The 27,924-nt window shown below is 35.2% G+C and overlaps 2 protein-coding genes across 3 annotated transcripts; both read left to right on the top strand.

Moving 5' to 3' along the window:
• Positions 1 to 29: 29 nt before the first annotated feature.
• On the top strand, positions 30 to 15,410 carry LOC107757364 (syntaxin-binding protein 2-like). Its single transcript, XM_016574809.1, has 19 exons — positions 30 to 126; positions 1,064 to 1,113; positions 1,198 to 1,279; positions 1,572 to 1,648; positions 1,756 to 1,831; positions 1,962 to 2,065; positions 2,478 to 2,632; positions 2,745 to 2,829; positions 4,836 to 4,966; positions 5,118 to 5,225; positions 5,301 to 5,358; positions 8,749 to 8,814; positions 8,903 to 8,983; positions 11,980 to 12,121; positions 12,215 to 12,321; positions 12,695 to 12,793; positions 12,874 to 12,959; positions 14,284 to 14,444; positions 14,543 to 15,410. Exons 1-19 carry the CDS (start codon positions 90 to 92, stop codon positions 14,614 to 14,616), a joined length of 1,779 nt encoding a protein of 592 aa, XP_016430295.1. The 5' UTR covers positions 30 to 89; the 3' UTR covers positions 14,617 to 15,410.
• Positions 15,411 to 16,671: 1,261 nt separating this feature from the next.
• On the top strand, positions 16,672 to 26,128 carry LOC107757349 (uncharacterized). Of its 2 annotated transcripts, XM_016574790.1 has the most exons (13): positions 16,672 to 16,996; positions 17,088 to 17,211; positions 18,013 to 18,188; positions 18,502 to 18,684; positions 18,792 to 18,906; positions 19,017 to 19,177; positions 19,701 to 19,871; positions 20,705 to 20,846; positions 20,948 to 21,083; positions 23,146 to 23,320; positions 23,417 to 23,455; positions 24,561 to 24,709; positions 25,489 to 26,128. In XM_016574790.1, exons 2-13 carry the CDS (start codon positions 17,148 to 17,150, stop codon positions 25,721 to 25,723), a joined length of 1,746 nt encoding a protein of 581 aa, XP_016430276.1. In that variant the 5' UTR covers positions 16,672 to 16,996; positions 17,088 to 17,147; the 3' UTR covers positions 25,724 to 26,128. The 2 variants fall into 2 exon arrangements, with proteins under 2 accessions (XP_016430276.1, XP_016430275.1); XM_016574789.1 differs by lacking the exons at positions 23,146 to 23,320; positions 23,417 to 23,455; positions 24,561 to 24,709 and adding exons at positions 21,355 to 21,393; positions 22,499 to 22,647 and having other exon boundaries at positions 20,948 to 21,258.
• The last annotated feature ends 1,796 nt before the right edge of the window (positions 26,129 to 27,924 follow it).

Genomic DNA, 27,924 nt, shown 5'->3' with positions numbered 1-27,924 from the left:
TTTTCTTGTACAACAGGGCGTGGATGAGTTTCAGTCATTTCTGCCTTCACAGGCCTGCTGGAGGAAGCTGTCAACAGGGAAGTGTCAAGATGGCCCCGAGTGGACTAAAAGCGATCGTAAACGAGAGTAAGTTTGAGTTAATCTTGCAATACGGTCTTTAAAACGTATGCTGTTCGTGTAGCAAATGTTTCAGAGCTTACATAAGAATATATTAGCCTGTCAGGATGAATAATCATAACAACAGGTGTACAGTGAGGGCTCGATACGTCATAATGGACCAAACTTCCGTATGAAGCTGCTGAAGTTTACACACACACACTTTAACTTTTATTCACTACAACTTCAACAAAGATTAACTACTTTACTCAACACTTTTACTCCTCAGAAAATGTCATTTGTGTAATTGGAGGGGATAACAGACTTGTTTGCACTGCATTATTTAATAAATGTTGTGTCAGTTGTGGTCTTGTGATCAACCTCACGCCGGACATAACAAAAACACAGGAAATGGCACCTTTTTTTTAAAAAAACTCTTGTGACAATGCACAACACCCTACACACTAACTAATATTGTTACATTATTACAATATTAGCTATTACTACATTTCACCAGGCCTATATTTTATTCTCATTTATCATAAGCATATAGATGTCATCCACGGCTGCTTTATCAAGATTTCTACTCTTCCTTCTTGCCGAATTTAACAATATAACAGCAACTGTATTTGGATTAGAACTTTTTGCAGCCTCATGCATAATAAAAATAATCACATTTGTGATATCTATCTATCTATCTATCTAAATAACCTTTATTAACCAGGGATGCAATTTGAGAACCAAACCTTAACATCAGTCATTTATTTATTTCTTATTTTTGTTAGTCCTTGTTTTGAAGCAAATCCTCCAGGAAGACATTTAACCTGCTTTATAAAGCTAAAGCTCATCATCATAAGGCTTAGCATCATTGTAAATGCCATAAACCAACTGCTTTCTCATAGTTTTCCTGTAATAAACACTATAGGTGATGTTGTCTAACTACATTGCTGATCCCATTTGTCTGTAGAAATCCTCAGTGGTGTCATCAAGAGTGTGAAGAAAGATGGGGAATGGAAGGTAATATTGGTACAGTAGAGTGACATTTTATTCTTTTCGATCTGTTTCCAAATAACTCACTGTATCGTTGTTGTGTGTATTTAGGTGCTCATCGTGGATCACATCAGTATGCGGATTCTGTCCTCTTGCTGTAAAATGTCTGACATCATGGCAGAGGGCATTACAAGTGAGTATATTTCTTTTTTTTTCTTTCACAGGTCAGTTTAGTATGTGATAATGTGATTCTCACAAGGTTTCACTGTAAAACACTTTTCATTATAAAAATGCCAGTGTCAGATATTAAAGTGTGAAAGGTGTTTTTTACATTAGGCTGCTAGCTGTTGCAAATTTTCCGTTGTGCTAAAGAGGTTTTTATTGCAAAATGTGTCGGTATTACGCTTCACTGCTTGTCCCATGAACCACTAGGAAAAATCTTGTATTAAGAAAACTAGATGTGAGGTGTCCTGTTTTCTTCACAGTTGTGGAGGACATTAACAAGCGGAGGGAGCCGATCCCTAGTCTGGAGGCCATTTACCTCATCTCCCCTTTGCCAAAAGTGAGCCTCTTTACTACCACACATCTCACAGTTGAAGTGTTAATATAATGCCCAGTGTTGTTAAAAAATTCTCTTTTAATTTTAATGACCTCATATCTGTATTTCAGTCAATTCATTCTCTAATTGGTGATTTCAAAGACGCAGCCATCACATACAAAGCAGCACACATCTTCTTTACAGACAGTAAGACAATTGATTTGACTATTTGCTTTGATGTTTCTGTTTTGAAGACAGTCCATCATGGTTGCCTACAGTGCATGGTCTGAATTTGTGTAGTTATTATATTGTCTATCTCTGTTCATCCTGCATTCAGCTTGTCCTGATGGGCTTTTTGCTGAGCTTGGGAGGCCAAGGGTTGCCAAGGCCATCAAAACCCTGAAGGAAATCAATGTGGCTTTCATACCATATGAGTTGCAGGTGCGTGGTAGCATTGCAAGCACATACAGCAACTACTGTTCAAAAGTCTGGGGTCGGTAAGATATTTTAAGAAACATAATAAGAAACATTTCTTATTATAATTAATTTTGAAAACACATATGTGCTGCTGCTTTTTTTTGTGGAAATCATGATACATTTTTCTAGGATTCTTTGAATAGAAATCTGAATAGAAATCCTTTACATTATATATAAACATGTCTTTACTGTTACTTTTTTTTGTCAATTTAATGCGTCCTTGCTGAAAAAAAGTATTAATTTCTTCTTTTTTTTTAATTCTTACTGACCCCAAACGTTTGGCTGTGATGTGGTGGTGAGTTTTGCATGAGTTTTCACATTTTCTTCAAAAAAGTAAAAATCTAGTTGTTTCTGACACACTCTGTTTTTGTTGCAGGTGTTTACTCTGGACAACCCCAGTTCCTTCCACTCTTTCTACAGCCCATCTCAGACTAATCTAGATGATAGGACCAGGATGATGGAGGCCATGGCCGAGCAGATCGCCACACTCTGTGACACACTGAAGGAATACCCAGCCATCCGCTACCGCCAGTACTGATGCCCTTTCACTCCCAGTTCTCACATGCACTTGGCAATACTTTTGGTTTCCTGGTGTAATATGATTAGTTTTAAGTGTATAGTAAACCAACTGTGTTTCTCTAAGGGGCCCAAAGGAGAATTTCACACTGGCTGAGATGGTGATGGACCGTCTGAATGCACATAAAGCAGACAATCCCAGTATGGGAGAGGTGAGATGTTGGGATATTTATAATGCACTAATAGTTTTATTGTTTTTTTTGTTTGTTTGTTTTTCTAAGCAACGTCTATCTTGTCACACTTATACTTCAAACTTTCTTCAGTTTCTTAAATTTAAAGTGACAGTTCTTAACTGCTTTATCATTTCTTACTCTGTTTTCTGGACTATTTTCTCTTCTCTCTGTTTTTTTTTTTTCCCTGTTCTTGTCTGTCAGCTGATATTTTCCTGAGCTTCAGGTGGGTGTCAATGCAAATCTTATTTTTTAATTTATTTTTTGTCATGCTCTGCTGCATCTATGTTCCTCTTACTTTTTTTACTTCTAACCTCCCATCTGTTTTCCCTTGGATCCTTCTTTTCATTTTCTGAAATTTCAGAATATTCTTCAATTCAGTTGCAATCACCAGAGCTTGTTCCAGTCAGCTTTAGAAAATAAATATTAATAGAAAAAACAGTAGATAAATGGTAAATAAAAATAGTCCCTTAAAACCCCCAGTGAACAAGCCTAAGGTGACAGAAGTGAAAAAGAAGGCCTTAGGATGTTTCAATAGATGAGGAAGGAACCAAGGGAGGAACCAAGACTCATCTGGGGAAGCCCTCCTCCCCGGGCTGACACCAGACATTGCGTTAACAAAAAAAAATTCCAGTTTGGTCGAGTATATAAAATGTCACTGGACAGTTGAACTTTTTTAAAGGGGTCATATGAGGAAATACAGTATGGTAGGGGCGTAACATTTCCGTCTCACGCTTGAGGTATTCGGCCAATCACAACGCACTAGATAGCTGGCCAATCACAGCACACCTTGCTTTTCAGACCGATGAGCTTTGTAAAAATCGACGCGTTTCAGAAAGGCGGGGCATAGAGGAGAAACAATAATGTACAGTATGTGGAAAATAATGTGTTTTTTTAACCTTAAACCGCATAAACATTTAATTACACCAAATACACAAAATAATGTTCTTTTTAGCAGCATCATATGACCCCTTTAAGATTTATAACATAATATAGTTTAAATCGCAATTTAACAACCTTGTCTGACTATGAGCCTGTTTGGTTGTAAAAAGCTAGTGACACCTATCATTAAACCAAAAAAACAAAACCACACACACACACACAAACACACAATGGGTCTTTCTTGTCATAGGTGACATTTAATAAAGACACTGACTAATGAATTTAGTGACAATTCAGTGATCTATGCTGTTTGCAACAAATATACAAGAAAAAAACAGCTAGATTTTAATTTTGTATAAGGAATTACAAAACATACAAGCCTATATTTTAATGAAATACAACATCTGTTTCATGGCTGGTGAGTTAATTTTGGACCCTGACCAATGTTCCCTCTAATTTTTTTTCTTGCTGAGCAAAACTTTTCTCTATTGGGCGGACATTTCGGCCACCTGAGCAAAAACATTCTTTGATATTGATACTTTTTATTCAGCAAGAATGCATTAATGTGATCAGAAATGGCAGTAAAGACATTTATAATGTTACAAAAGTTTTTATATCAGGTAAATTATGTTCTTTTGAACTTTCAATTAATCAGAGGATCCTGTTAAGGTTCTACAAAATTAACTTGATTTCTGAAGGATCATGTGACACTGAAGACTGGAGTAATGATGCCGAAAATTCAGCTTTGCATCACAGGAATAAATTACGTTTTAAAATATATTGAAATAGAACATAGTTATTTTAAATTGCAATAATATTTCACAATTGTTTTTTTAACATCTAAATGTAGCCTTAAAGAGCATGAGAGACTTCTTACAAAATCATTTTTAAAATACTTACCAACCCCAAACTTTTAAACGCTAGTGTACATTAAAAAGAGAAAAAATATATTGGCTCTTTGTTGTAAAAGTGACAGACAAGCATATTAAGCAGATTATGTCTGACATTGAAACCCGTCTAACACACTGATACATTTCCCTGGTTTGTTTGTTCTTTAAAAAAATCCACACTTGAAGGAACTAATTGAAATTTATCTTCCTGGGCAGGGCACGGATAAAGCTCGCTCCCAGCTGCTTATAGTGGACCGTGGATATGATCCCATCTCTCCAATCCTGCATGAGCTGACCTTTCAGGCTATGACTTACGATCTGCTAGACATCGAACAAGACATTTACAGGTGCGTGCTTGTATGCTTTTCCAGAGATGCCTCCAGTACCCATTATAATCAAACAGAAGTGTCCATTTTACACCAGCTGTGACCAGTTAATCTTAGCAGTGGTGTATGAAATCATTACTGTTACTTATGAAATGCTGCATATTGTTGGCAGGTATCAGACGACAGGGATCGGAGAGGCTCGAGACAAGGAAGTGTTGCTGGACGAGGACGATGAGCTGTGGGTGCAGCTGCGGCACATGCACATAGCAGACGTCACCAAGTAAGAGCAGCTCAACCAACACGCCTCCTGCCTCTCTGCTGGCCTTTTGTGCTGATATCTTCTGTTCTGTTTCAGGAAGGTGACGGAGCTGCTACACACCTTCTGTGAGAGTAAGAGGATGAACACAGACAAGGTACACACACATTCTGTGTCCACTACTGATGATGTCACGCTGAACATCAGCAGATGTGTCGGTGTCATATAGAAGTTCAGATTCGTTTGCACTGACAATTAAAAACCGAGCTATTTATGGTGGTTTATGGTTTAAAATAATTAAACAAGGCAGCACTTCACATAATAAGGTTCCATTGGTTAAAATTAGTTAATGCATTATGTATCATGATAATTTCAAATTTCTAGAGCATTTATTAATATAGGTTAATGTTACTTTATAAATATACTGTGGTTCATTAACTCATGATTGCTTATCATATATTAACATTAATTAATTAATGTTAAAGGGGACATAACACACACAGTTTCTGCCAATCTCCTGTTAATCTTGAGTATCTATAGAGTAGCATTACATCCTTCATATTTCCGAAGAGCCTTTAGTTTTATCAGATTTATCAAAGACAGAAACAGCAGTACCGCTTCTCTCAGAAAACAGTCGAGCTCCTGGAGGCGTGCTGTGGGCGGAGCTAAAGAGTCACGAGCACGCAAAGCTTTTGTGTAGCGATCATCTGCAAGCTGTGACATCGACAAATAAGACGGGAACAAAAACTTTATTGACTTAAATTTTTATTTAATTTGTTTATAAAACATTTGTCACCGAAATGCCGGGAACAAACAAACACATTTGCACAACTCTGTTGCTGCCCCGGAGAAACAAACTGCATCCACTCTTCCCTTAACACTGGGTTCTTTGGGAAGCTGAACAAGGTTATCTTTCCCTCACAACCAAAAACACACTTCTTTGGTGACATTGTTGATTTCGTGGTCTAAAAACAAAATGACAAGTCCTTCTTGAGCAAGTCCTGTGCAGCGCTGCTGACGGCTTCCGTAACCTGAATGAAGCACATTGATGGGCCGCTCTTGCTCTTGCTCTGGTTGATGTGTGCGCGCTCTTCTGCCCAGCTCTTCAGCCCTTTATGAATTCCCATACAGGGCCATACTCGAAAAAAACTTTCCGAAAATTATACGAACCCTGAAGGAGTGTATTTGGCACAGAAATACTGTCATACGTCCAACTCATTTTTTGAAACTTTGGCCATGTTTAGCATGAGAATCCAACTCTTTAACTGTGTAAATGAGTCAGCATGCATGAAATAGCATTAGACCTCCCCTTTAATTTACACATCTTGAAATTTAAGAGAGTGTAAGTAGTGTGAGCTGAATGTAATGTTTTCAGCCACATAGATGTATGTTAATACAGTCTCTTGACAATTCGTTAGTCTTGTACGTTTTGGCGAATTGGTGGCTAATTCGGACATTTGTATGATCTCTTTCGTACGTTTTTGTAGGATCGGCTCACATCCCAGTAAAGGTTATGTTTAGGGCTGGGGTTAGGAGTGGAACTCCATGCTTGCTTTTTTTTCTTACACGGTTTTGCACGATTTGCATTGTACGATTTTAGATGAAATTGCCACTTTGTAAAATAATTACGTTTTTCTGTGAGATTGGGATTAACTGGTTAATGGGGTTAATTGCAATTAAATGAAAAGGATTGTAGTTTAAATTAATATTAAATGCAATTAGCTGTACTTTATTGACCCACTTAAGCAGGACTTAAGTACATCTTTATACATAATAATAAATACATAATGATTTAAAATGTATTTTAAAGTAAATTTTTACATTTGACATTACATACAAAGTGTGTACTTAAGTGGCATTTTATTTCATTAATATTGTAATATCTGCAAGTTCATTTGAAGTACACTACAAGTGCAAATTCAGTTAAGCACACTTTTAACAATCAACACTTCTACAGGGCAAAAATGTTGACTTTTTATTTAAATTTTGATGAAAAACAATAAACAAATTGACTTTTTTACAAAAACCCTATTTTTAGGAGTGGAACTCCATGCTTGCTTTTTTTTCTTACACGGTTTTGCACGATTTGCATTGTACGATTTTAGATGAAATTGCCACTTTGTAAAATAATTACGTTTTTCTGTGAGATTGGGATTAACTGGTTAATGGGGTTAATTGCAATTAAATGAAAAGGATTGTAGTTTAAATTAATATTAAATGCAATTAGCTGTACTTTATTGACCCACTTAAGCAGGACTTAAGTACATCTTTATACATAATAATAAATACATAATGATTTAAAATGTATTTTAAAGTAAATTTTTACATTTGACATTACATACAAAGTGTGTACTTAAGTGGCATTTTATTTCATTAATTTTGTAATATCTGCAAGTTCATTTGAAGTACACTACAAGTGCAAATTCAGTTAAGCACACTTTTAACAATCAACACTTCTACAAGGCAAAAATGTTGACTTTTTATTTAAATTTTGATGAAAAACAATAAACAAATTGACTTTTTTTACAAAAACTCTATTTTGTACCTAATTCATGCTACTTCATCCCTCAGGCCTGGAGAAGTGCCCATACAAGGAATGCCACCCTTTATGACGTCATACAGGGCCATTCTCGAAAAAAAACTTTCCGAAAATTATACGAACCCTGAAGGAGTGTATTTGGCACAGAAATACTGTCATACGTCCAACTCATTTTTTGAAACTTTGGCCATGTTTAGCATGAGAATCCAACTCTTTAACTGTGTAAATGAGTCAGCATGCATGAAATAGCATTAGACCTCCCCTTTAATTTACACATCTTGAAATTTAAGAGAGTGTAAGTAGTGTGAGCTGAATGTAATGTTTTCAGCCACATAGATGTATGTTAATACAGTCTCTTGACAATTCGTTAGTCTTGTACGTTTTGGCGAATTGGTGGCTAATTCGGACATTTGTATGATCTCTTTCGTACGTTTTTGTAGGATCGGCTCACATCCCAGTAAAGGTTATGTTTAGGGCTGGGGTTAGGAGTGGAACTCCATGCTTGCTTTTTTTTCTTACACGGTTTTGCACGATTTGCATTGTACGATTTTAGATGAAATTGCCACTTTGTAAAATAATTACGTTTTTCTGTGAGATTGGGATTAACTGGTTAATGGGGTTAATTGCAATTAAATGAAAAGGATTGTAGTTTAAATTAATATTAAATGCAATTAGCTGTACTTTATTGACCCACTTAAGTACATCTTTATACATAATAATAAATACATAATGATTTAAAATGTATTTTAAAGTAAATTTTTACATTTGACATTACATACAAAGTGTGTACTTAAGTGGCATTTTATTTCATTAATTTTGTAATATCTGCAAGTTCATTTGAAGTACACTACAAGTGCAAATTCAGTTAAGCACACTTTTAACAATCAACACTTCTACAAGGCAAAAATGTTGACTTTTTATTTAAAATTTTGATGAAAAACAATAAACAAATTGACTTTTTTACAAAAACCCTATTTTGTACCTAATTCATGCTACTTCATCCCTCAGGCCAACATCAAAGATCTGTCTCAGATGCTGAAGAAGATGCCACAGTACCAGAAAGAACTGAGCCTGGTACGACTTCTCACATAACACATCTTCGTTCTTTCCTTAAAAGTTTTATCTCAAGGTGATTTAAACCTTGTGTTTGTATTCTTGACAGTACTCCACCCATCTGAACCTCGCTGATGCCTGCATGAAGAAGTTCAAGAACTCATTAGACAAGCTTTGTGAGGTGGAGCAGGTCAGTGCTTCCTGGTTTGGATTCAGACCAGATTTGATCATTTCTGAAGCATTGTATGACACAGTATTTCATTTTATGAATTTAATATATGCTAGTGATATGTATATTTTGTGAGGTTACATGCAACCATATGTTCTGATGATCTTTAAAACACAATTTATAATGTTTATGGGCTGATTTCAGAGTGTCTTTCCTTATTTCTAAGCTTCTTATTGTAAATTTATGCAACAGCTTGTGTGCTGAGCTTTGACCTTGAGCTTGAGTGCTGAACTTTGACCTGAAGTAAAATAATGTACAGGAAGCTGTTGCATAATTTTTGAAAGTACCAACAACATGGCTAGACATTGTACAGCCATCTCCCTGTTTTATGTATAGCAGATGGAGGGGTTTTACTAAGAGCATTGCTCTGGCTGTGGATGTATTATAACCAGCTGGTAATGACTGGACATGACTGTTCTTTATGTGCTGTGTGTATAACACTCGGCGGTCTGCTGATGGATAATCTCAACTGCCTCCTATTGTGATGGACTCACATGCTTATGACTTAAACTTGAATTATTTTATGTAGTTGTTATGTAAACATCTACCTCAACATCTGCCTCTGACTAATGGCTGTGAAGTTCCAGCTTTTTAACAAAAAAATAAATAAATAAACAAATAAAATAAAATACAATTTTTAAAATAAACTACAAACTAAAAAATTCACACAATTAATGGTTATGTTTTGGATATGTCTTGAGGGGCAGTAAAATATTACATGCATAATCTTGCTTCCTTGTTTCCTTTGAATAATTTTATTAAAGGGATAGTTCACCCAAAAATGAAAATTTGATGTTTATCCGCTTACCCCCAGGGCATCCAAGATGTAGGTGACTTTGTTTCTTCAGTAGAACACAAACGAAGATTTTGAACTCAAACCGTTGCAGTCTGTCAGTCATATAATGTCAGTGGATGGGAATCACGGCTTTGAGAGTCATAAAACATACACAAACAAAACCAAATTAAATCCTGTGGCTCGTGATGATACACTGATGTGAAAAGACACAAAACGATCGGTCTCTTAAAAAGGCAAATTAAAGTTAGAATAAGTCACATATATCTCATATGAATGCATAAATTAATTTGGACCATTCCAATACATTTAGGAGAATATATTGGCACATTCGGGTGCATGCATAAACAGAATGGGGAAAAAAATCTTTGCATTTGTCACACACCAGATCAAGTCAAGGGAGTTGTTTATTATCCACTGATGTGGTGCATTACATGAACGTCAGGGAGAGAGTGCAAATATGTTTTGTTTTAATTGTAGCCTACGTAGTATATTGTTTAGTTCAAAACTTAAAATGTCCTTAAATTATATATAGTTATATAAATATTTATATAATTATATATTAGGCTATAGATAATATTTTGATTCCCAACCACCAGAGGTCATCATTGACTGACAGCCAAAACCTTAAAGGGATAGTTCACCCAAAAATGAAAATTTGATGTTTATCTGCTTACCCCCAGGCCACCTATCTCTCAAATGGACCATTGACACTCCTAATTGAGATTGTAGATAGTGTCAATGGTCCATTTGAGAGATAGGGGGCGGTAATGCACTTATAAGTCTGCGATCCGCCATAAAGCAAGAAGAAGAAGATGCGTCACGTGCAGGCTGAAGAAGACACGAACGCGCTCAGGACAGTTCAGACATAGCGGCGAAAATCAGAGGTAAAAAACTATATAAATACTGTTCAGTTTCTTGTACAGACCGATCGTATTGTGTCTTTTCACATCAACGTATCATCATGAGCCGCAGGGTTTAATTTGGTTTTGTTTGTGTATGTTTTATGACTCTCAAAGCCGTGATTCCCATTCACTTACATTATATGACTGACAGACTGCAACGGTTTGAGTTCAAAATCTTCGTTTGTGTTCTACTGAAGAAACAAAGTCACCTACATCTTGGATGCCCTGGGGGTAAGCAGATAAACATCAAATTTTCATTTTTTGGTGAACTATCACTTTAACATCTTATTCAGCTGAATTTATTATGGAAAAAATATTTAGTTTGTCTCATCAATTTGTACGATTTTATGATTCCAAGACATTTAAAAACTATTTTGTTGTAACAAACAAATGTTGGAATAGAGATTTAGTTTCAGGATTTTTGGTCTCTCCTCGGACAGTCTTCATCCCTGAATCACTTTAGACGCTGTTTGTGGTATTTACAGAAACAATGAAACAAGCTGTAACTATACACTACCTTTCAAAAGATTTGCGGCAGTAAGATTTTTTTTTAAAGAAATTCATACTTTTATTCAGCAAGGATGCATTAAATTGATCAAATGTGACAGTAAAGATTTTACATTATTACAAAAGATTTGTTTTTAAAAAATGCTGCCTATATTTTGAAATATCTATTCATCAAAGAATCCTGAAAAAAATGTATATATATTTATATGATGCTGCACAACTGTTGTCAACATTGATAATAATAATAAATGTTTCATGAGCAGCAGATCAGCATATCAGAATGATTTCTGAAGGATCATGTGACACTGAAGACTGGAGTAATGATGCTGAAAATTCAGCTTTGCATCACAGGAATAAATTACCTTTTAAAATATAAAACAGTTATTTTTTAAAATTGTTATAATATTTCAGGATATTTCTGTTTTTACTATATTTTTGATCAAATAAATGCAGCATAAGATATTTCATTTAAAAGCATTAAAAATCGTACCGACCCCATACTTTTGAAACTAGATCATAACTAGATTATATCAATGTGAGATTATAACATAAAAAAAAAATTCTCAGTCTGATCACTTAGAACAGCAATAAAACATCTCTCTCCAACAAGCCGCATGATTTGAGGTATCATTCACATCCATAAAAAATGTTGCATGATGAAGTTTAATTATTATAATAATTAAATAGCTAATAAATGATATGCATTATTCAGCCGTAATGTTCTCAGAAGTAATTTTGCATTTCCTCTGTAGGACTTGGCTATGGGATCAGATGCTGAGGGGGAACCAATCAAAGATGCTATGAAGAGTATCGTTCCTGTTCTGCTCAACACTGAGGTCGAACCCTACGACAAGATTCGCATCATACTGCTGTACATCTTCCATAAGAAGAAGGGTATGAATGCTTGCATTTATGCATGACTTTATTTAAGACTGACAGCTTAAACTCTCGATGAATTAATCAGATGTGATTCATCCTTACACACAGGCATTGGGGAAGAGAACCTCACAAAACTCATCCAGCACGCAAACGTGCAGCAGGACAAGAACATCATCACCAACCTGCAGCACCTGGGCTGCCCCATCATTACTGGGGTAAGATGAGGCACTCTGATATGCAGTCTGCAGATGTCTTTCCTTTCCTTATTTCTGTCTTTCCTTATTCATGAACACAGCTGTACTGATTTTCTTCACAGGTAATAACTGTCCAGGGCCTAAGGAGGTTAACAAATTACAGTTACACGTTATTTTAAGGTGTTACAGTGTAATTATACATTTAAGTACTGAGTAATATTAAGTAACTACATGTACTTACTATATGGTTAGGGTTTGGCTTAGGGTTACTTGCATGTAATTATGCACAATTAATTGTTATTATAATAGTAAGTACATGTAACATGTGTAACAAGGACACCTTAAAATAAAGTGTTACCCAAATTACTAACATATTCTCGGCCTTGTCTTTCAGGGCGCTAATGCTGGTAAGACTCTGCCTGACAGGAAAGAGCGCACAGAATCCACGTATCAGCTCTCCCGGTGGACACCCACCCTTAAAGATGTGATGGAGGTCAGGAAATGCTGTCCGTAATATTTTTATAATCATGTAAGAATGTAATTATTCTCATTTAAATTCCTTTGGCTCTGCAGAATATCATTGATGACAAGTGTGACAGGAAGCAATGGCCGTTCCTGTCTGATCCCGCCCCCATCACCACCACAACCACTACAGTCAGGTACCAGCACTGCTCACAGCCGCACAGACACAAGAGACAGTAGTGACTGAACAGATCAATTACACATCATAATGCAGCTTTTGTGTTGTCCGTTTCTAAACTTTTAGACTAAACAGTCACCTGACCTGACAATGTCGAGCCAAAAAGAGAATTTAATGGCCTCTACTATTTACATTTGTAATATTGTGAAAAAATATAATTCATTGCTTGTTGTAATTGGTATTATCACCTTAAATTAATATCCATATAATTTAATATTTATAACTCAATATGGGTCATTCAGAGGATTTGTACCTGAAAATTTCAAGTTATAATTTCATAAATTTTTGCAGCTGAACTTAAAAACGTAAAGTTGTAACCATTAAATACTATGAGTACATAACTGAGTAAATACTGGTAGTATCACTCACTATTTATTTTATTTTATATTTTATTTAATTATTTTCACATCAGTGGTACCAGGATCTCCATATACAAAATTAACACTACCTACACACAATCTGAGTTGGAACAGGAGACATCAGAGAAAGAAATGAAAAATAAATAAATAAATGCACAATTTAATTGAGTAAAAATAAAAATTTAAACATAAATAAAGATATGATAATGAAATAAAAAAAATGAATAAAATAATAATGAAATGAAGTAATTTGTATTCATTAAGAAAGTCCAACACAGTTTGGTTTTAAAACATGCATTGTTAAAGGTCAATGACTGAAAAACAAAGACCAAAAAAATCAATAAAGCATGATATTTCTTAATTTACACAAAAACAATATTTAGGTTGAATTAGATCTTAGGAGACATGCAAATGTACAGATATTCCAACAAAAAAACAAACATTAATGTTTTATTTTAGAATTTCTTTTGCATTACTCATTGGACAGATTTAAAAGGATCAAGCAATGTGGCTAATTTCACTTTTTTTTATTTTTTATTATATGAGTATTAAGTCATGGATACACACAGAAATTTACACAAAAACAATATTTAGGTTGAATTAGATCTTAGGAGACATGCAAATGTACAGATATTCCAACAAAAAAACAAACATTAATGTTTTATTTTAGAATTTCTTTTGCATTACTCATTGGACAGATTTAAAAGGATCGAACAATGTGGCTAATTTCACTTTTTTTTTTTTTATTATATCAGTATTAAGTCATGGATACACCCAGAAAACAAATAAAAAATGAACCATAGACAGAATTTTTTTTATTTTTTTGGACAAGTCATGGTTTGCACTAAACCGTTGAGGTTTCAGTGCTACAAACGACACACTACTTTGCATGTGGTCTGACATTACTGTCGAATCCTATTCCAGCAGCGCACGGTTTGGACACTGGCACAAGAACAAGTCTGCCACAGAGTACCGCAGCGGCCCGCGCCTCATCATCTTTGTGATTGGCGGCGTGACACATTCAGAGATGCGCTGCGCTTATGAAGTGACCCGGGCCACCGAGGGCAAATGGGAGGTTCTGATTGGTGAGAGGAGACGACTTACGGCGTATTGCATAATTCACCGCACAGCATTTATTGTTTTCATTGTTGTTTAAAATGTCAAATATCGTTTTCTTCGGCAGGATCAACTCACATTCTTTCTCCAACCAACTTTTTGAATGACCTAAAGAATTTGGACCAGCCTGCACCCGTTTAGCAGTACATGACTGAAGAGATTCATCCCGCTGAACTCATGTGAAACCTTATACTCAGAAAGTTAAGTTTCTCTCAAAGGACCAGTAAAAAGACACATTTTCGATCTTGCTTACTGATTATTTGCTGTCTTTTAAAGTAGTCATTTTAATTACCCAAGTTAAGCTGGTGGTATATGTATGTATATATATATTAAAGCTGTTGAAGACTGATGTTTAATTTAAAAGAAAAATGATATATATGTATGACGATATATGTGAAATTATTTGAGGCCCCATTTGCCAAAGGCTTATAATTGTGCAGATAAGTGGATTAAATCTTGCCTTACACCATTTAAATATCAGTCCTATCACGTTCTGATGTGATTTGAACATCTCTTTAGACTGGAACAAATGATCATAATGGATTTCTAGTTTTAATCGTACTACCACTGTAAGCCAGCACAATGTAGATTTTTGCAGGTTTTTGCTTATACGATAAAGCAAGATAAGCCTGCTTATAGTACAGTTGCCTATTTCTGATTTTCAGTCAGTTTTTGTTATATTTTCTGCTCCTGTGTTGGTGAAGGCATCAGAGGTTTCATCTCAGTATAGATGTCTTTTTGTTATTCATGCTCTGAACTTGTGCACTTTCTTCTTTTACTGTTACGTTATCACATGTAGGTGGATGTGGTTCACTGGGTATTTTCGTTTGTTGTCTGTGTTAATGATTCTAAATAAATTTAGCTTGTACCTCATTCCAGAAAGAGATGCTTGAGTATAGCAACTTTCGTCTTGCTTTCTGTTAAATGAAAGATTTATATAGGTAGACCACCGTAAAAAACAAAAATGGGGTCAGTATTTAGTTTTTTAAAGAAATGAATATCTTTATTCAGCAAAGATGCAGTACACGCCTTTTTTCTTTGCGTGCACATTTGGGCGGCATTATGCTAATATTTCCACATAGTGAGGTAGATATGTGGGGGCGTGTTAGAACTAGCTGTTTTAGGGGGGCGTGGCAGAGTCTTAACTTTTATAAAGAATATCTCTTTGGTTTTGAGACTTTAGTCTTTGCAACTTCAGGGATCTTATCTATGCACAATCAGCTTGTAACACTCCAAAGAGAAAGAAAAACTTGAAATCGCATCATATGACCCCTTTAAAAAGTGACAGTAATGTTACAAAAGATTTCTATTTCAAATAAATGCTTTTGTAAAAAATAGTTTTTAACTTTATAGTCCTGAAAAAAAGCTGTCACGGTTTCTACAAAAACATTAAGTAGCACAATTTAAAAAACATGAAGTAGCACAAGCATTGATAATAATAATGCATGTTTCTTGAGCAGCAAATCAGCATATTAGAATGATTTCTGAAAGATCATGTGACACTGAAGACTGGAGTAATGATGCTGAAAATTCAGCTTTAATATCATAGATATAAATTACATTTTAAAATATAAAACTTATTTTAAATTGTAATAATTTAGTCTGTTTAGTATAATATATGTATACTGATATACTAGTATAGTATACTTTCTGAGGTTAACGATTAGTATTTTAATTGAAAATTAAGCACTTAATTTTACAGTTTTTAAGAGTTCCAGGTCATGTCTGTTACCTATTTGTAACTGCACTTCCTGTAACTCAACTCTTGATTGAAATTTCACTCTCCCTGTACATCACATTCATAATATTTAAGCCTGTTGTCTGCTGATTTTCAGAAATCCATTAATCAGTTCCATACACTCTTAAAAATAAAGGTGCTTCAAAAGGTTCTTTACAGCGATGCCATAGAATAACCATTTTTGGTTCCACAAAGAACCATTCAGTCAAAGGTTCTTTAAAGAACCATCTCTTTCTTACCTTTTTATAATCTGAAGAACCTTCTTTCGCCACAAAGAACCTTTTGTGAAACAGAAAGGTTCTTCAGATGTTAAAGGTTCTTTATGGAACCATTTAGACAAAAAGGTTCTTCTATGGCATCGTGAAGCACCTTTATTTTTAAGAGTGTAGAGTTGTATTAACCTAAACACAGACTGATGGTGTCAGCAGGTCTCTGTTGAGAGATATTGATGTCACTGCTCAAATGATTGTCATCTCCCATGATAAAAGATCATGACTGTATGATAGAGAGGATTAACTGGTTTTATCTGGGATTAAAGACGGTTTCCTAATGGCTGTGTGGTTTATATTCAGAGCTTAAGACCTTCTAAAAGCTCTCCATCCATCACTTCATTCTAGAGAGAAGATCGCTCGCAAGTTCGTACAGAAGTACGAGAGCGCAGCATGACTGACATTTGAATACTTGTTTTGATGAAGTATGCACTGATATCTGTATTTTAATAAGAAGAAAATCCAGATGAAGATTGTAGAATTGGAGATGATGTATATGGCGGACAAAATTGAGGTATTTCATACTTTTTATTTTACATTTTGTATAATGTAAGAGTCAGTGTTAAAAAATGTTAAAACTGAATCAGTTGTTTTTGTCTTGACAGCAAGTGCCAGTCGAACCGGATCAGTAGTTTTCCCTGGTTAGTAAAGCTCAGCGTGGAAGAATGGATGAACAGCGCTGTACCTTGGGTCCAACAACACCTCAACAAGCTCATGCCAACAGCCCAGGTCAGATCCTGTGATCAAGATATGAGTTAATTGTTGAAAATTTATTTACTTTCACATTAATCTTTTAAATGATCCTCCTTATTAGTAGTATGTATTTATTAAGGCAAGATAAGGCAGGGTAAGGTGAATATCCCCACACCTACACATCTGATCACAGTACATTAAGATAATCGTTTTGTATTACGTGTTTTCTGAAATGTTATATTTAAATATGCAAATTAGGTATTTTCTAATTAAATATGCACTCATTTACACACATTTCCAGAACGGAAATCTGAACATTGGATAAAGCCAGGTTCAAATTCTTGTTTCATTTTGTTAATTCATTTATTGGAGTAAAAGTTTTTTACAGAGGGGTTTTGGATTTATCACTTAATAAATCAGAAAACAATAACTGTATAACTGTCAATAGCCAGGAAAAAAAAACATGTTTCAGATGAATGAATGATATATGAACAAACCCCTCTGTAACAACCTTCAGAATATATGTTCGAGAATAAAACGGTGAAGTTTGGTGTATGTAAACAATGCTGAAGTGGTGATTTCTGGCTCAGTGCAGGAGAAAAGAAAACTGTCTTTTAAATATATGTATTGTAATTGAAATCTACAGATGCAGATGAGTAAAGTGTAATATAACACTTAAATGTGTATTTTAGATGTTTGCCTTCCACTAGTCTGAATGAAGACAAGTTATGGAAGCAAAAGAGTCCAAAATCTCAAAATTTACCAGTGCCTGAGCAAACAATGTAGTATCTTGCCTTAAAAGTAACTTATACATGTTCTCTGCATGTTCTGCACCAGATCCCGATGAGTTTTTCCAGTTGCTGGTCAAGAGTCAATGTCAACGATTAGATGACCAACGGGTGGCGCTTAACTCATTGCCAGGGATGGAGGCATTCACGGTCAAAAATCCAAAAGATGGAAATGTACTGAAGACAAACTTTGATCAGATTTGCAGCATGGTCAGCAGAGCTCATGTGAGTTTTCCAGACAACTCTGTAGGCATCTATTAAGTCTATATAACACTACACTGTAAAAAACTATTATTTTTCAATGTTGTAAATAAAGATGATTAGTTTTAGGCTTTTTACAAGAAAATGCTACTTTCTATTTCAAAATGTCAGTGTGTTACTTGCAATTTCTCTGTAATTATTTGTGAAATTGACTAGCAATTTTAGAGTGAAAATTGTTTCTTTTTCAAGTAAATGCTACATAATTTTTTTCATATATATGAAAGGTTTAAGAATAAAGTATTGTATGAACTTTTTTTTTTTTTTACCTGTCATGTAGAGTTTCAAGAAACGCAACCCTCCAAAAATGAGCCTGACCCCTGGGGCCCAGGGCTCTATGAGAAGATCAAGCTTCAGTCCTCAAGCTACTGCTGATTCAGCCACCTATAACACACTCACAACCAGATCAGCCTCATTCAACCCTATATCAGACAAGGACAGAATGGACTGTGAAAGATTTCAAGTGAGCATGAATATTTACAGCAGCCTTGGACACTTAAGCCATACTTTTTCTCCAAGCTTCCTACTAACAAGTATAAAAGCCTGTTATTCTTGTTCTAAATCCATCAGCGTGAGCAGGACCAGCTGTTGTGTCTAGTTAGTCGAGCACAAAGTGGACGTATGGATGAACAACGCTGCTCGATTAACCCTTTATCAACCGGACATATGGATAACAGCCAGTCAGGTAAGTCAGCCAGCTGTTATAATTTATCAAATTCAAATTGATCAAAAATCTAATTTATCAAAGGGCAAACCAATCAGTGCGATTTCTGTTTCTCTACACCTTCAAAACAGATCAAGATGTTGAGAAGTTTTTTAAACTCATTGCTAACACCCAAAATGGCCGGTTAGATGACCAGCGGGCAACGCTAAACCGGTTGCCAGAGATAAAATCGCCTCATGGTATGACTGCTCAGGATTCAGATCAGCTCTTCAGCATGGTCTCTAGAATACAGGCGAGTAAAGCGTTGATATGTTGCCTTCATCATTTAAAGGCATTATACACTGCCATTCACAAGTTTGGGGTCAGTAAGTAATAAAAAAAGAAAAGAAATTAATACTTTTATTCAGCAAGGATGCATTATATTGATCAAAAGTGACAGTAAAGACATTTATAAGGTTACAGAAGATTTCTACTTTACGTAAATATTGTCATTTTTAACTATTCATCAAAGAATCCTAAAAAGTGTAACCCAGTTTCCACAAAAAATTGCAGTATGTTTTCATAATACATTTAACTCTTTTATTTAAAAAAACTAATCAAGGAAAATATGATGAATGCTAGATTTGTGAGACTATGCCCAGCTCTAACAAGAGCCCAAATATAGGACAGCATAAAAGGGCTTAATCAACATTTACTAGCGCTCTCCTGTTTCCATAATTGGTACATGCCCAGAAATAGAAACCTGGTTAGACTATCATTTATTTAAAAGCACTCTGTGATAACAATGCACTCTTGTATTATTTTCTCTTTGGCAGGGCTCTCGGATAGATGATCAGCGCTGCTCTGCTCCCAAAATCCACCTGGGGTCTCCTGCCCCCCCAAAGAAGTCTTATTCTCAACCCGTATCCCCGACTAACCGTCTGTCTGAATCAGGCTCACCCACTAAATCATCCCGGAGATCAGGATCATTCAGTCCTGACTCTGAGGTGAGCCAACCACACTGCACAGATCAATCCAGACAGCATCCAACTGCAGCACAGGCATTTCTGAATAAAATGTTAAAAATCACTGCATAACCTTTTTATAGGTTATAAACATTATTTATAACCAGTTTAGCATAACAGTACCACTTAAAGTGACAAAGATGCTACAGACATTGTATATATTTAAAATTTGATATACTTTACAATACCAGTCAGTTGAATAATGAAGGGTCTCTTATGCTCACAAAGGCTGCATTTATTTGATCAAAAATACAGTAAAAACAGTATTTAAAATAACAATTTAAAATAACTTTTTATTTAAATAAATGTTCAAATGTAATTTATTTCTGTTTCTTTTTAGCATCATTACTCCAATCTGACTTACATTCAGAATAATTACTTAAGAATCATGTGACACTGAAGTCTGGCATAATGGTTGCTGAAAATTCGGCTTTCTCATAACAGGAATTAATTACAAAAACATAAAAAAAATCTATACTTTTGACCAGTACTGTATATATGTATAATTATATATATATTTTGTTCTAGTTAGCAACATAAAAAATTATATAGCTCTTTATTATGTAGCTCTTGGATTAGTTCACACAATATAAAAATGAGATTCATTCTTTAATTGTAAAGAAGAACTGACAATTTCAATGAAGAAAGATGTTCTGGGTTCAAAACAAGTTAAGTTTGTGTCATGCTGTCAGTTACCACAGGCAGTTTTCATATGGTAAACCAAATGATGTCCCTGTGAAGGTAGAATGCTTCTGAACATCAAATACAAATGACATTCAGATCGATTCATATAGTGTTTTCTTTCTCTGAATCAGGTACAAAATAGTATTGATCAGGACCATCTTTTTTCCCTGCTGCATCATGCACAGCATCGGCGAATGGATGACCAGCGGTGCTCATTTGAACCCTTTAAAAACCCTTCCTCCTCTCCAAAGAATCCAAACGCTAGTCCCACAGGTAACCAAAGTCTGCTGATTATTAATGACCTGCTCATTATATAAAAAAAAAAAAACATAGAAATCCTAATATTTCACACTGTTCTGGCTTGTTGCATGCAGCGGAAGATCCTGAGCAGTTTTTCAGAATGGTGGCCAACTTTCAGAGCGGACGACTGGATGACCAGCGCGTGACACTCAGTGCATTGCCAGGCATCCAGAACTCCAGCACTGGAACTAAGAGAGAGAACGATAAAACATCAGCCCCTCAAATCATCCTGACCCCTGCGTCACCTGCTCCGCCAAAAAAAGTTTGTTCCAGACCTTCCTCTCCCACTCTGAGCGTCAGTGAATCAGACCCACCTGTCAGGCCTCCCCCCAGATCGGCCTCATGTTCTCCAGAGAGATTACTACATGATGACATGTCTGCGCAGGTGAGGGATTTTGTACTGCATCTATTTTTGCCTTTCATCCCTAAAAATTCAACTGAAGTGGTTGATATTAATTGTAAGCACACTTTTGTTTTACAGATATCATTTCAAATTTCCATGTGCTTCCCTCCACATCAGGTAGGTACTGTAGATGACCACAAAAATTGTTTACAGAATGAAAGTGATTATTATTTCTCTAAATACATTTCGTGATATGTGCACAATAAAAATGTGAAACAAAAAGCACTATAAAAGTAGTCCATAGAACTCTTTTGAAGTCATACGATGGCTTTGTGTGAGGAACAGACCAAAATAGGTCACAATGTTTCAGCTGTTTTTGTCAGTATTATGAAAGTCAATGGGACCCAAAGCTTTCAAGCTCCAAAAAGGACCGAAAATGTTCCTGAGTTAACAGCTCACTGCATGGGAAGACTCTTAGTAAATAAAGACACAAAATTTGGTCTGATTTTTTATATATTTTTTTTGCCGTCATATTCGTAGCTTAACATCTTGGTCACTATGAACTTTTCTGTTTGTATAGAAAAGACTTGAATTTTTATATAAAACCAAATTGCATTTTGTAGGCTTCATGGTTTGTGTATATACATCATTTTCAACAGTATTTGCCAAAAGTGCTATTAATTTCTTTAAGTAAAACTTAAGTACATTTAAGTAAAACTTTGCACATCTTTAAGCAAGCGATGGACACAAGCTGGTCAGCTCAAATGAAACTTAGGCCACTAAAACAGTGTTTTCCTGTTCCAGATGGCTACTTATTTATGATTGAACATTAGACCGTAAAATAAATCAGAAGCTGAGAAAATGTAAAAACTTGAGGCAACCAGCTTCAGGACTTTTTTTTTTGTGAGTTTACTCCGCTTATGGAAAAATTGTTGTATCAACTCAAAGTTGGTCTGTGCCTTCATCAAACACAATAAGCTAAGTTCTATGAACTCAAAAATAATATTGTTTTTTTACGTGATGTGGAAGTCTAACTTGTGCATCAGATTGTTTAGCAAACCGAAAAGTTTATATACAATGACTTCTAAACACTAAAGCACATTGTTTATATGTGCTAAAATAAGAACACTAATCACTGTAATGGTGACAAAATGTACAACAAAATATAATCAAAACACCACATAGAGGTGACCACCACATCTTTGACCAAAAATACTAATTATTCAAGTGCATCAACAGTGTGAAGTCTAATGTGTAATGTAAATTTTTGTGTCTCTTTCAGACGCATGGAGCAAATAACCAGCCGTGTCCATTCCCTGAAGTCTTCCTCACAATCGGACAACCAGGGGAGGCTATAGTAATTCCTCTCAGCCCTAGGCCTGGCAGACCGCTCTCTCTCAATGTGAACCCACACAGACAGCATCACTCCAGGTCCGTGTCTCCTCACACACTCAAAAAAATTATTTTACGATACTGTTCAGTTTATAAAAAAAAAAAAAATCATTTTCATTTAACACCCATTGGTTGTATATTGTGCATTGTATAGTGTTAAACTGACTCAACTCTATATTTTAATTTTGAAAGAACAATATCTTAATTTTGCTTTGCACAGGGAGAGTAAATGTTGAAATAAAATATTACTTTATGCATTTTTTTTATCAAGATGATACAATTGGGAGACTTGTTAATGTTTAATGTTCTTTTATGTTTGTATTTAAAAGCGTTTCTGGTATATTCATGTTTTTGGGGGTTACCGCTGTGGTGAAGTGTAGAGCATGTGCTTGGGTTGAGGACCTGCTAACAACAAAAGTTGTTTTAATAATTAAAAACAAACTACTTTGGGCATGCCATGGATGTAACAAAACCATCTTCTGGCCAACGCCTAACAATAAAAGTCTTTACACAGTTTTTGATAGATAACAATAAAACATCAGCCCCTCAAATCATCCTGACCCCTGCGTCACCTGCTCCGCCAAAAAAAGTTTGTTCCAGACCTTCCTCTCCCACTCTGAGCGTCAGTGAATCAGACCCACCTGTCAGGCCTCCCCCCAGATCGGCCTCATGTTCTCCAGAGAGATTACTACATGATGACATGTCTGCGCAGGTGAGGGATTTTGTACTGCATCTATTTTTGCTTTTCATCCCTAAAAATTCAACTGAAGTGGTTGATATTAATTGTAAGCACACTTTTGTTTTACAGATATCATTTCAAATTTCCATGTGCTTCCCTCCACATCAGGTAGGTACTGTAGATGACCACAAAAATTGTTTACAGAATGAAAGTGATTATTATTTCTCTAAATACATTTCGTGATATGTGCACAATAAAAATGTGAAACAAAAAGCACTATAAAAGTAGTCCATAGAACTCTTTTGAAGTCATACGATGGCTTTGTGTGAGGAACAGACCAAAATAGGTCACAATGTTTCAGCTGTTTTTGTCAGTATTATGAAAGTCAATGGGACCCAAAGCTTTCAAGCTCCAAAAAGGACCGAAAATGTTCCTGAGTTAACAGCTCACTGCATGGGAAGACTCTTAGTAAATAAAGACACAAAATTTGGTCTGATTTTTTATATATTTTTTTTGCCGTCATATTCGTAGCTTAACATCTTGGTCACTATGAACTTTTCTGTTTGTATAGAAAAGACTTGAATTTTTATATAAAACCAAATTGCATTTTGTAGGCTTCATGGTTTGTGTATATACATCATTTTCAACAGTATTTGCCAAAAGTGCTATTAATTTCTTTAAGTAAAACTTAAGTACATTTAAGTAAAACTTTGCACATCTTTAAGCAAGCGATGGACACAAGCTGGTCAGCTCAAATGAAACTTAGGCCACTAAAACAGTGTTTTCCTGTTCCAGATGGCTACTTATTTATGATTGAACATTAGACCGTAAAATAAATCAGAAGCTGAGAAAATGTAAAAACTTGAGGCAACCAGCTTCAGGACTTTTTTTTTTGTGAGTTTACTCCGCTTATGGAAAAATTGTTGTATCAACTCAAAGTTGGTCTGTGCCTTCATCAAACACAATAAGCTAAGTTCTATGAACTCAAAAATAATATTGTTTTTTTACGTGATGTGGAAGTCTAACTTGTGCATCAGATTGTTTAGCAAACCGAAAAGTTTATATACAATGACTTCTAAACACTAAAGCACATTGTTTATATGTGCTAAAATAAGAACACTAATCACTGTAATGGTGACAAAATGTACAACAAAATATAATCAAAACACCACATAGAGGTGACCACCACATCTTTGACCAAAAATACTAATTATTCAAGTGCATCAACAGTGTGAAGTCTAATGTGTAATGTAAATTTTTGTGTCTCTTTCAGACGCATGGAGCAAATAACCAGCCGTGTCCATTCCCTGAAGTCTTCCTCACAATCGGACAACCAGGGGAGGCTATAGTAATTCCTCTCAGCCCTAGGCCTGGCAGACCGCTCACTCTCAATGTGAACCCACACAGACAGCATCGCTCCAGGTCCGTGTCTCCTCACACACTCAAAAAAATTATTTTACGATACTGTTCAGTTTATTTAAAAAAAAAAAATCATTTTCATTTAACACCCATTGGTTGTATATTGTGCATTGTATAGTGTCAAACTGACTCAACTCTATATTTTAATTTTGAAAGAACAATATCTTAATTTTGCTTTGCACAGGGAGAGTAAATGTTGAAATAAAATATTACTTTATGCATTTTTTTTATCAAGATGATACAATTGGGAGACTTGTTAATGTTTAATGTTCTTTTATGTTTGTATTTAAAAGCGTTTCTGGTATATTCATGTTTTTGGGGGTTACCGCTGTGGTGAAGTGTAGAGCATGTGCTTGGGTTGAGGACCTGCTAACAACAAAAGTTGTTTTAATAATTAAAAACAAACTACTTTGGGCATGCCATGGATGTAACAAAACCATCTTCTGGCCAACGCCTAACAATAAAAGTCTTTACACAGTTTTTGATAGATAACATTTGTAAAACAAATTGTTCTTGAATGTATTTACTAAATAAACTAATCAATTAAACTGGATTACTTGTTTTAATTTTTGTTTGATAATAATTTTTAGGGTAATTGAACTTAATAGTTTTGGGCGAAATTACGAACTGATTCAACTAAATGGCATTGAATGAACCTTATGTAATAAACTTAAGTTTACTGAAATAAATCATGTTAATTAAATGCAACATAACCCAGTTATGTGTAACCTGTTGACATAGAAATGTTAAGTAAATCCAACGTATCATTTTTTTGAGTGCAGGTCTCCTGACAATCAGGGACACTCGAGACCCTCTTCTCCACACCCAGGAGACATGGCTAGTCCAATGGGCCCATATGAGGACTACTTCTCTCTGAAACAAAGAGTCCACACCACTCAGCTGCAACAGAATAACATACGGGACAGAGCAGAGCCGAACAAGGAGGCTAAGAAGGGAAAAGGAAAAAGTAGTGGAAAGAAAGAAAAAAAGGAGGGAAGCAAAGAAAAGAGAAAATAGGACGCTATGCATGTTCATATATTCTGGTTTCACATCACCTGGATGAATGTCAGTATTACAAATAAGCTTAACATGTTGGTTTTTAGATCAAATAGCATGTCAAAATAAGCTATGTTCACACTGGAAATTAACATACTGTTTAGAAATGTATTCTGTATTGTTTTTGTTTCATGGCTCAGGGTTTGAGTAAACTGACTGACTGAAATGTATTTTATTTGTGTGTCTGTATTAAGTGAAGGTGTTTTTTTTATCTGCTGTGATGAATGATCAAATAGGCTTGTGCTGTTTCTGTTGTGTTTGACAATCTCTGACAATTGTGTGAAGCTTTATGTCTGTTTTTAAAATTAGCGTTACCTGTGCTGTTCATGTTTCATGAAAAATAAATCATCATCCAATTAGGATACTGATATTGATCTCCTGCAAATGTACATGCCTTTAAACATGTTTTCCAAAATTACTAACAACTTCATTAAGTGTAAAAACCTTTTTAATGGTGGAAAAACAGCACTAAAACGCCGTCGTAGTTCCGGACACTGATCTATAAAACTTTAAACATAAACATAATCTGTTGTTGCAGCACCAACACACAAATATCGGTTGATACACAGGGTGTGAATTATACAATATATACCCCACATTTAATAGCATTTCTACATAGGGTCTTTGCAATTGATTGACAGATAAACTGCACGCTCCCGCTATTTCAGTGTTGTTGTTAATTGTGTGGATATTTAAGAAAATAGTTTACTGCTTATATTCAATTTAACGTCATTAAAGAGGGCAAATATCATTCAACTGAACTGTGCATGCACTTACATTATCTTTTTTTTCTGTACATGCAATAAACGCAGGTCACTGAATGAGCGTAACTGAGCGAAACTGCTCAGGTAAAATTAATGATATGGCCCATTTCAGATGTGGCCATTGGCCAATATTACGATCTGCAAGTACAGTTTATTAAAGATGTATTTAGCGCACTTCTTTTTCACAAGGAAACTCTCAACTATCACCATCAGTTATGTTTCCTACAGTTACTTATCTAATAAAACATTTTTGCTCACAGAAAAATGGCAAAACCTTTCTTACATTGGCATAAATGAAAAAACGCCCTAATCCTAGAGGCTCCCTCTAGAGGAGAAATTTTGACGCAACCTCCCGGGCCACCGTATTGTAGCAAGCTATGGAAGCGACAGCCAATAGGAATCGACTTCACTCGGAAAAGGCGGGGCTTTTGTACTCAACGTTCCCAACACGCTGTGAAAGTATTTGTTTTTGTCAAGAATAACGCTGAGTTTTTAACAATATTACACGGATTTTCTCTGGCAAAGGAAAATGCCAACGCTTAGCGGAAAGTCAGACGTTTTATTCGTATGTATTTGTGTTTTTAAAGTCGGGTTTGTGACCTTTAATAGAGTCTGTTCTCAGCTAGCTGTGATTAGCTTGCTAACTCTAACAGTATGAGATACCAATATACAAAAATAGTGTTTTAAGATTTTATTTACTAACTTCTGTTATTTATTACCTGTCAAACACGAACTGTGTTGTTGTGTCGTTTTCATTGGTTAACATCGTATTTAATAATAGACTGAATGAGTAACAGTTGTTAGTAGCATATATGTTACTAACAATGTATTTGAAATTAAATAACCATTTTAAGCGAGCAAATGTGATAATGCTCGATATATTTCTAGTTCCCTAACATAACTTCATCTTTTTGAGCTTGCATTCATCGTTGTACCTATAATTGAGTCATTCGTATATTGCAGGAAGATGATGATTTGCCTTATGAAGAAGAAATTATCAGGAATCCGTATTCAGTCAAATGCTGGATACGTTACATTGAGCACAAGCAAAATGCTCAGAAATCAGTGCTCAATATGATCTATGAAAGAGCATTAAAAGAGCTGCCTGGCAGGTATGTGCATGTCATCTTGTTTTCTCTTATAATGAACTGCATTTATTTTATCAGCAATAAAGTAAAAACAGAAATATTTTGAAACTGTTTTCTATATAAATATATTTTAAAATGTAATTTATTCCTGTGATGGTAAAGCAGTCATTACTGCAGTCTTCAGTGTCACATAATCCTTCAGAAATCATTCTAATATACTGATTTTGGGCTCAAGAAACATTTCTGTTATTATCAACGTTGAACACAGTTCTGCTTAATGCTTTTGTGGAAACCGTGATACCTTTTTTTT

The sequence above is a fragment of the Sinocyclocheilus rhinocerous genome, unplaced genomic scaffold (assembly GCF_001515625.1).
Source record: "Sinocyclocheilus rhinocerous isolate Xijiao unplaced genomic scaffold, SAMN03320098_v1.1 scaffold383, whole genome shotgun sequence".
NCBI classification, from domain to species: Eukaryota; Metazoa; Chordata; class Actinopteri; order Cypriniformes; family Cyprinidae; genus Sinocyclocheilus; species Sinocyclocheilus rhinocerous.
Note: the sequence above shows the minus strand (reverse complement) of the source record. Positions and strands in the feature narration are given on the sequence as shown.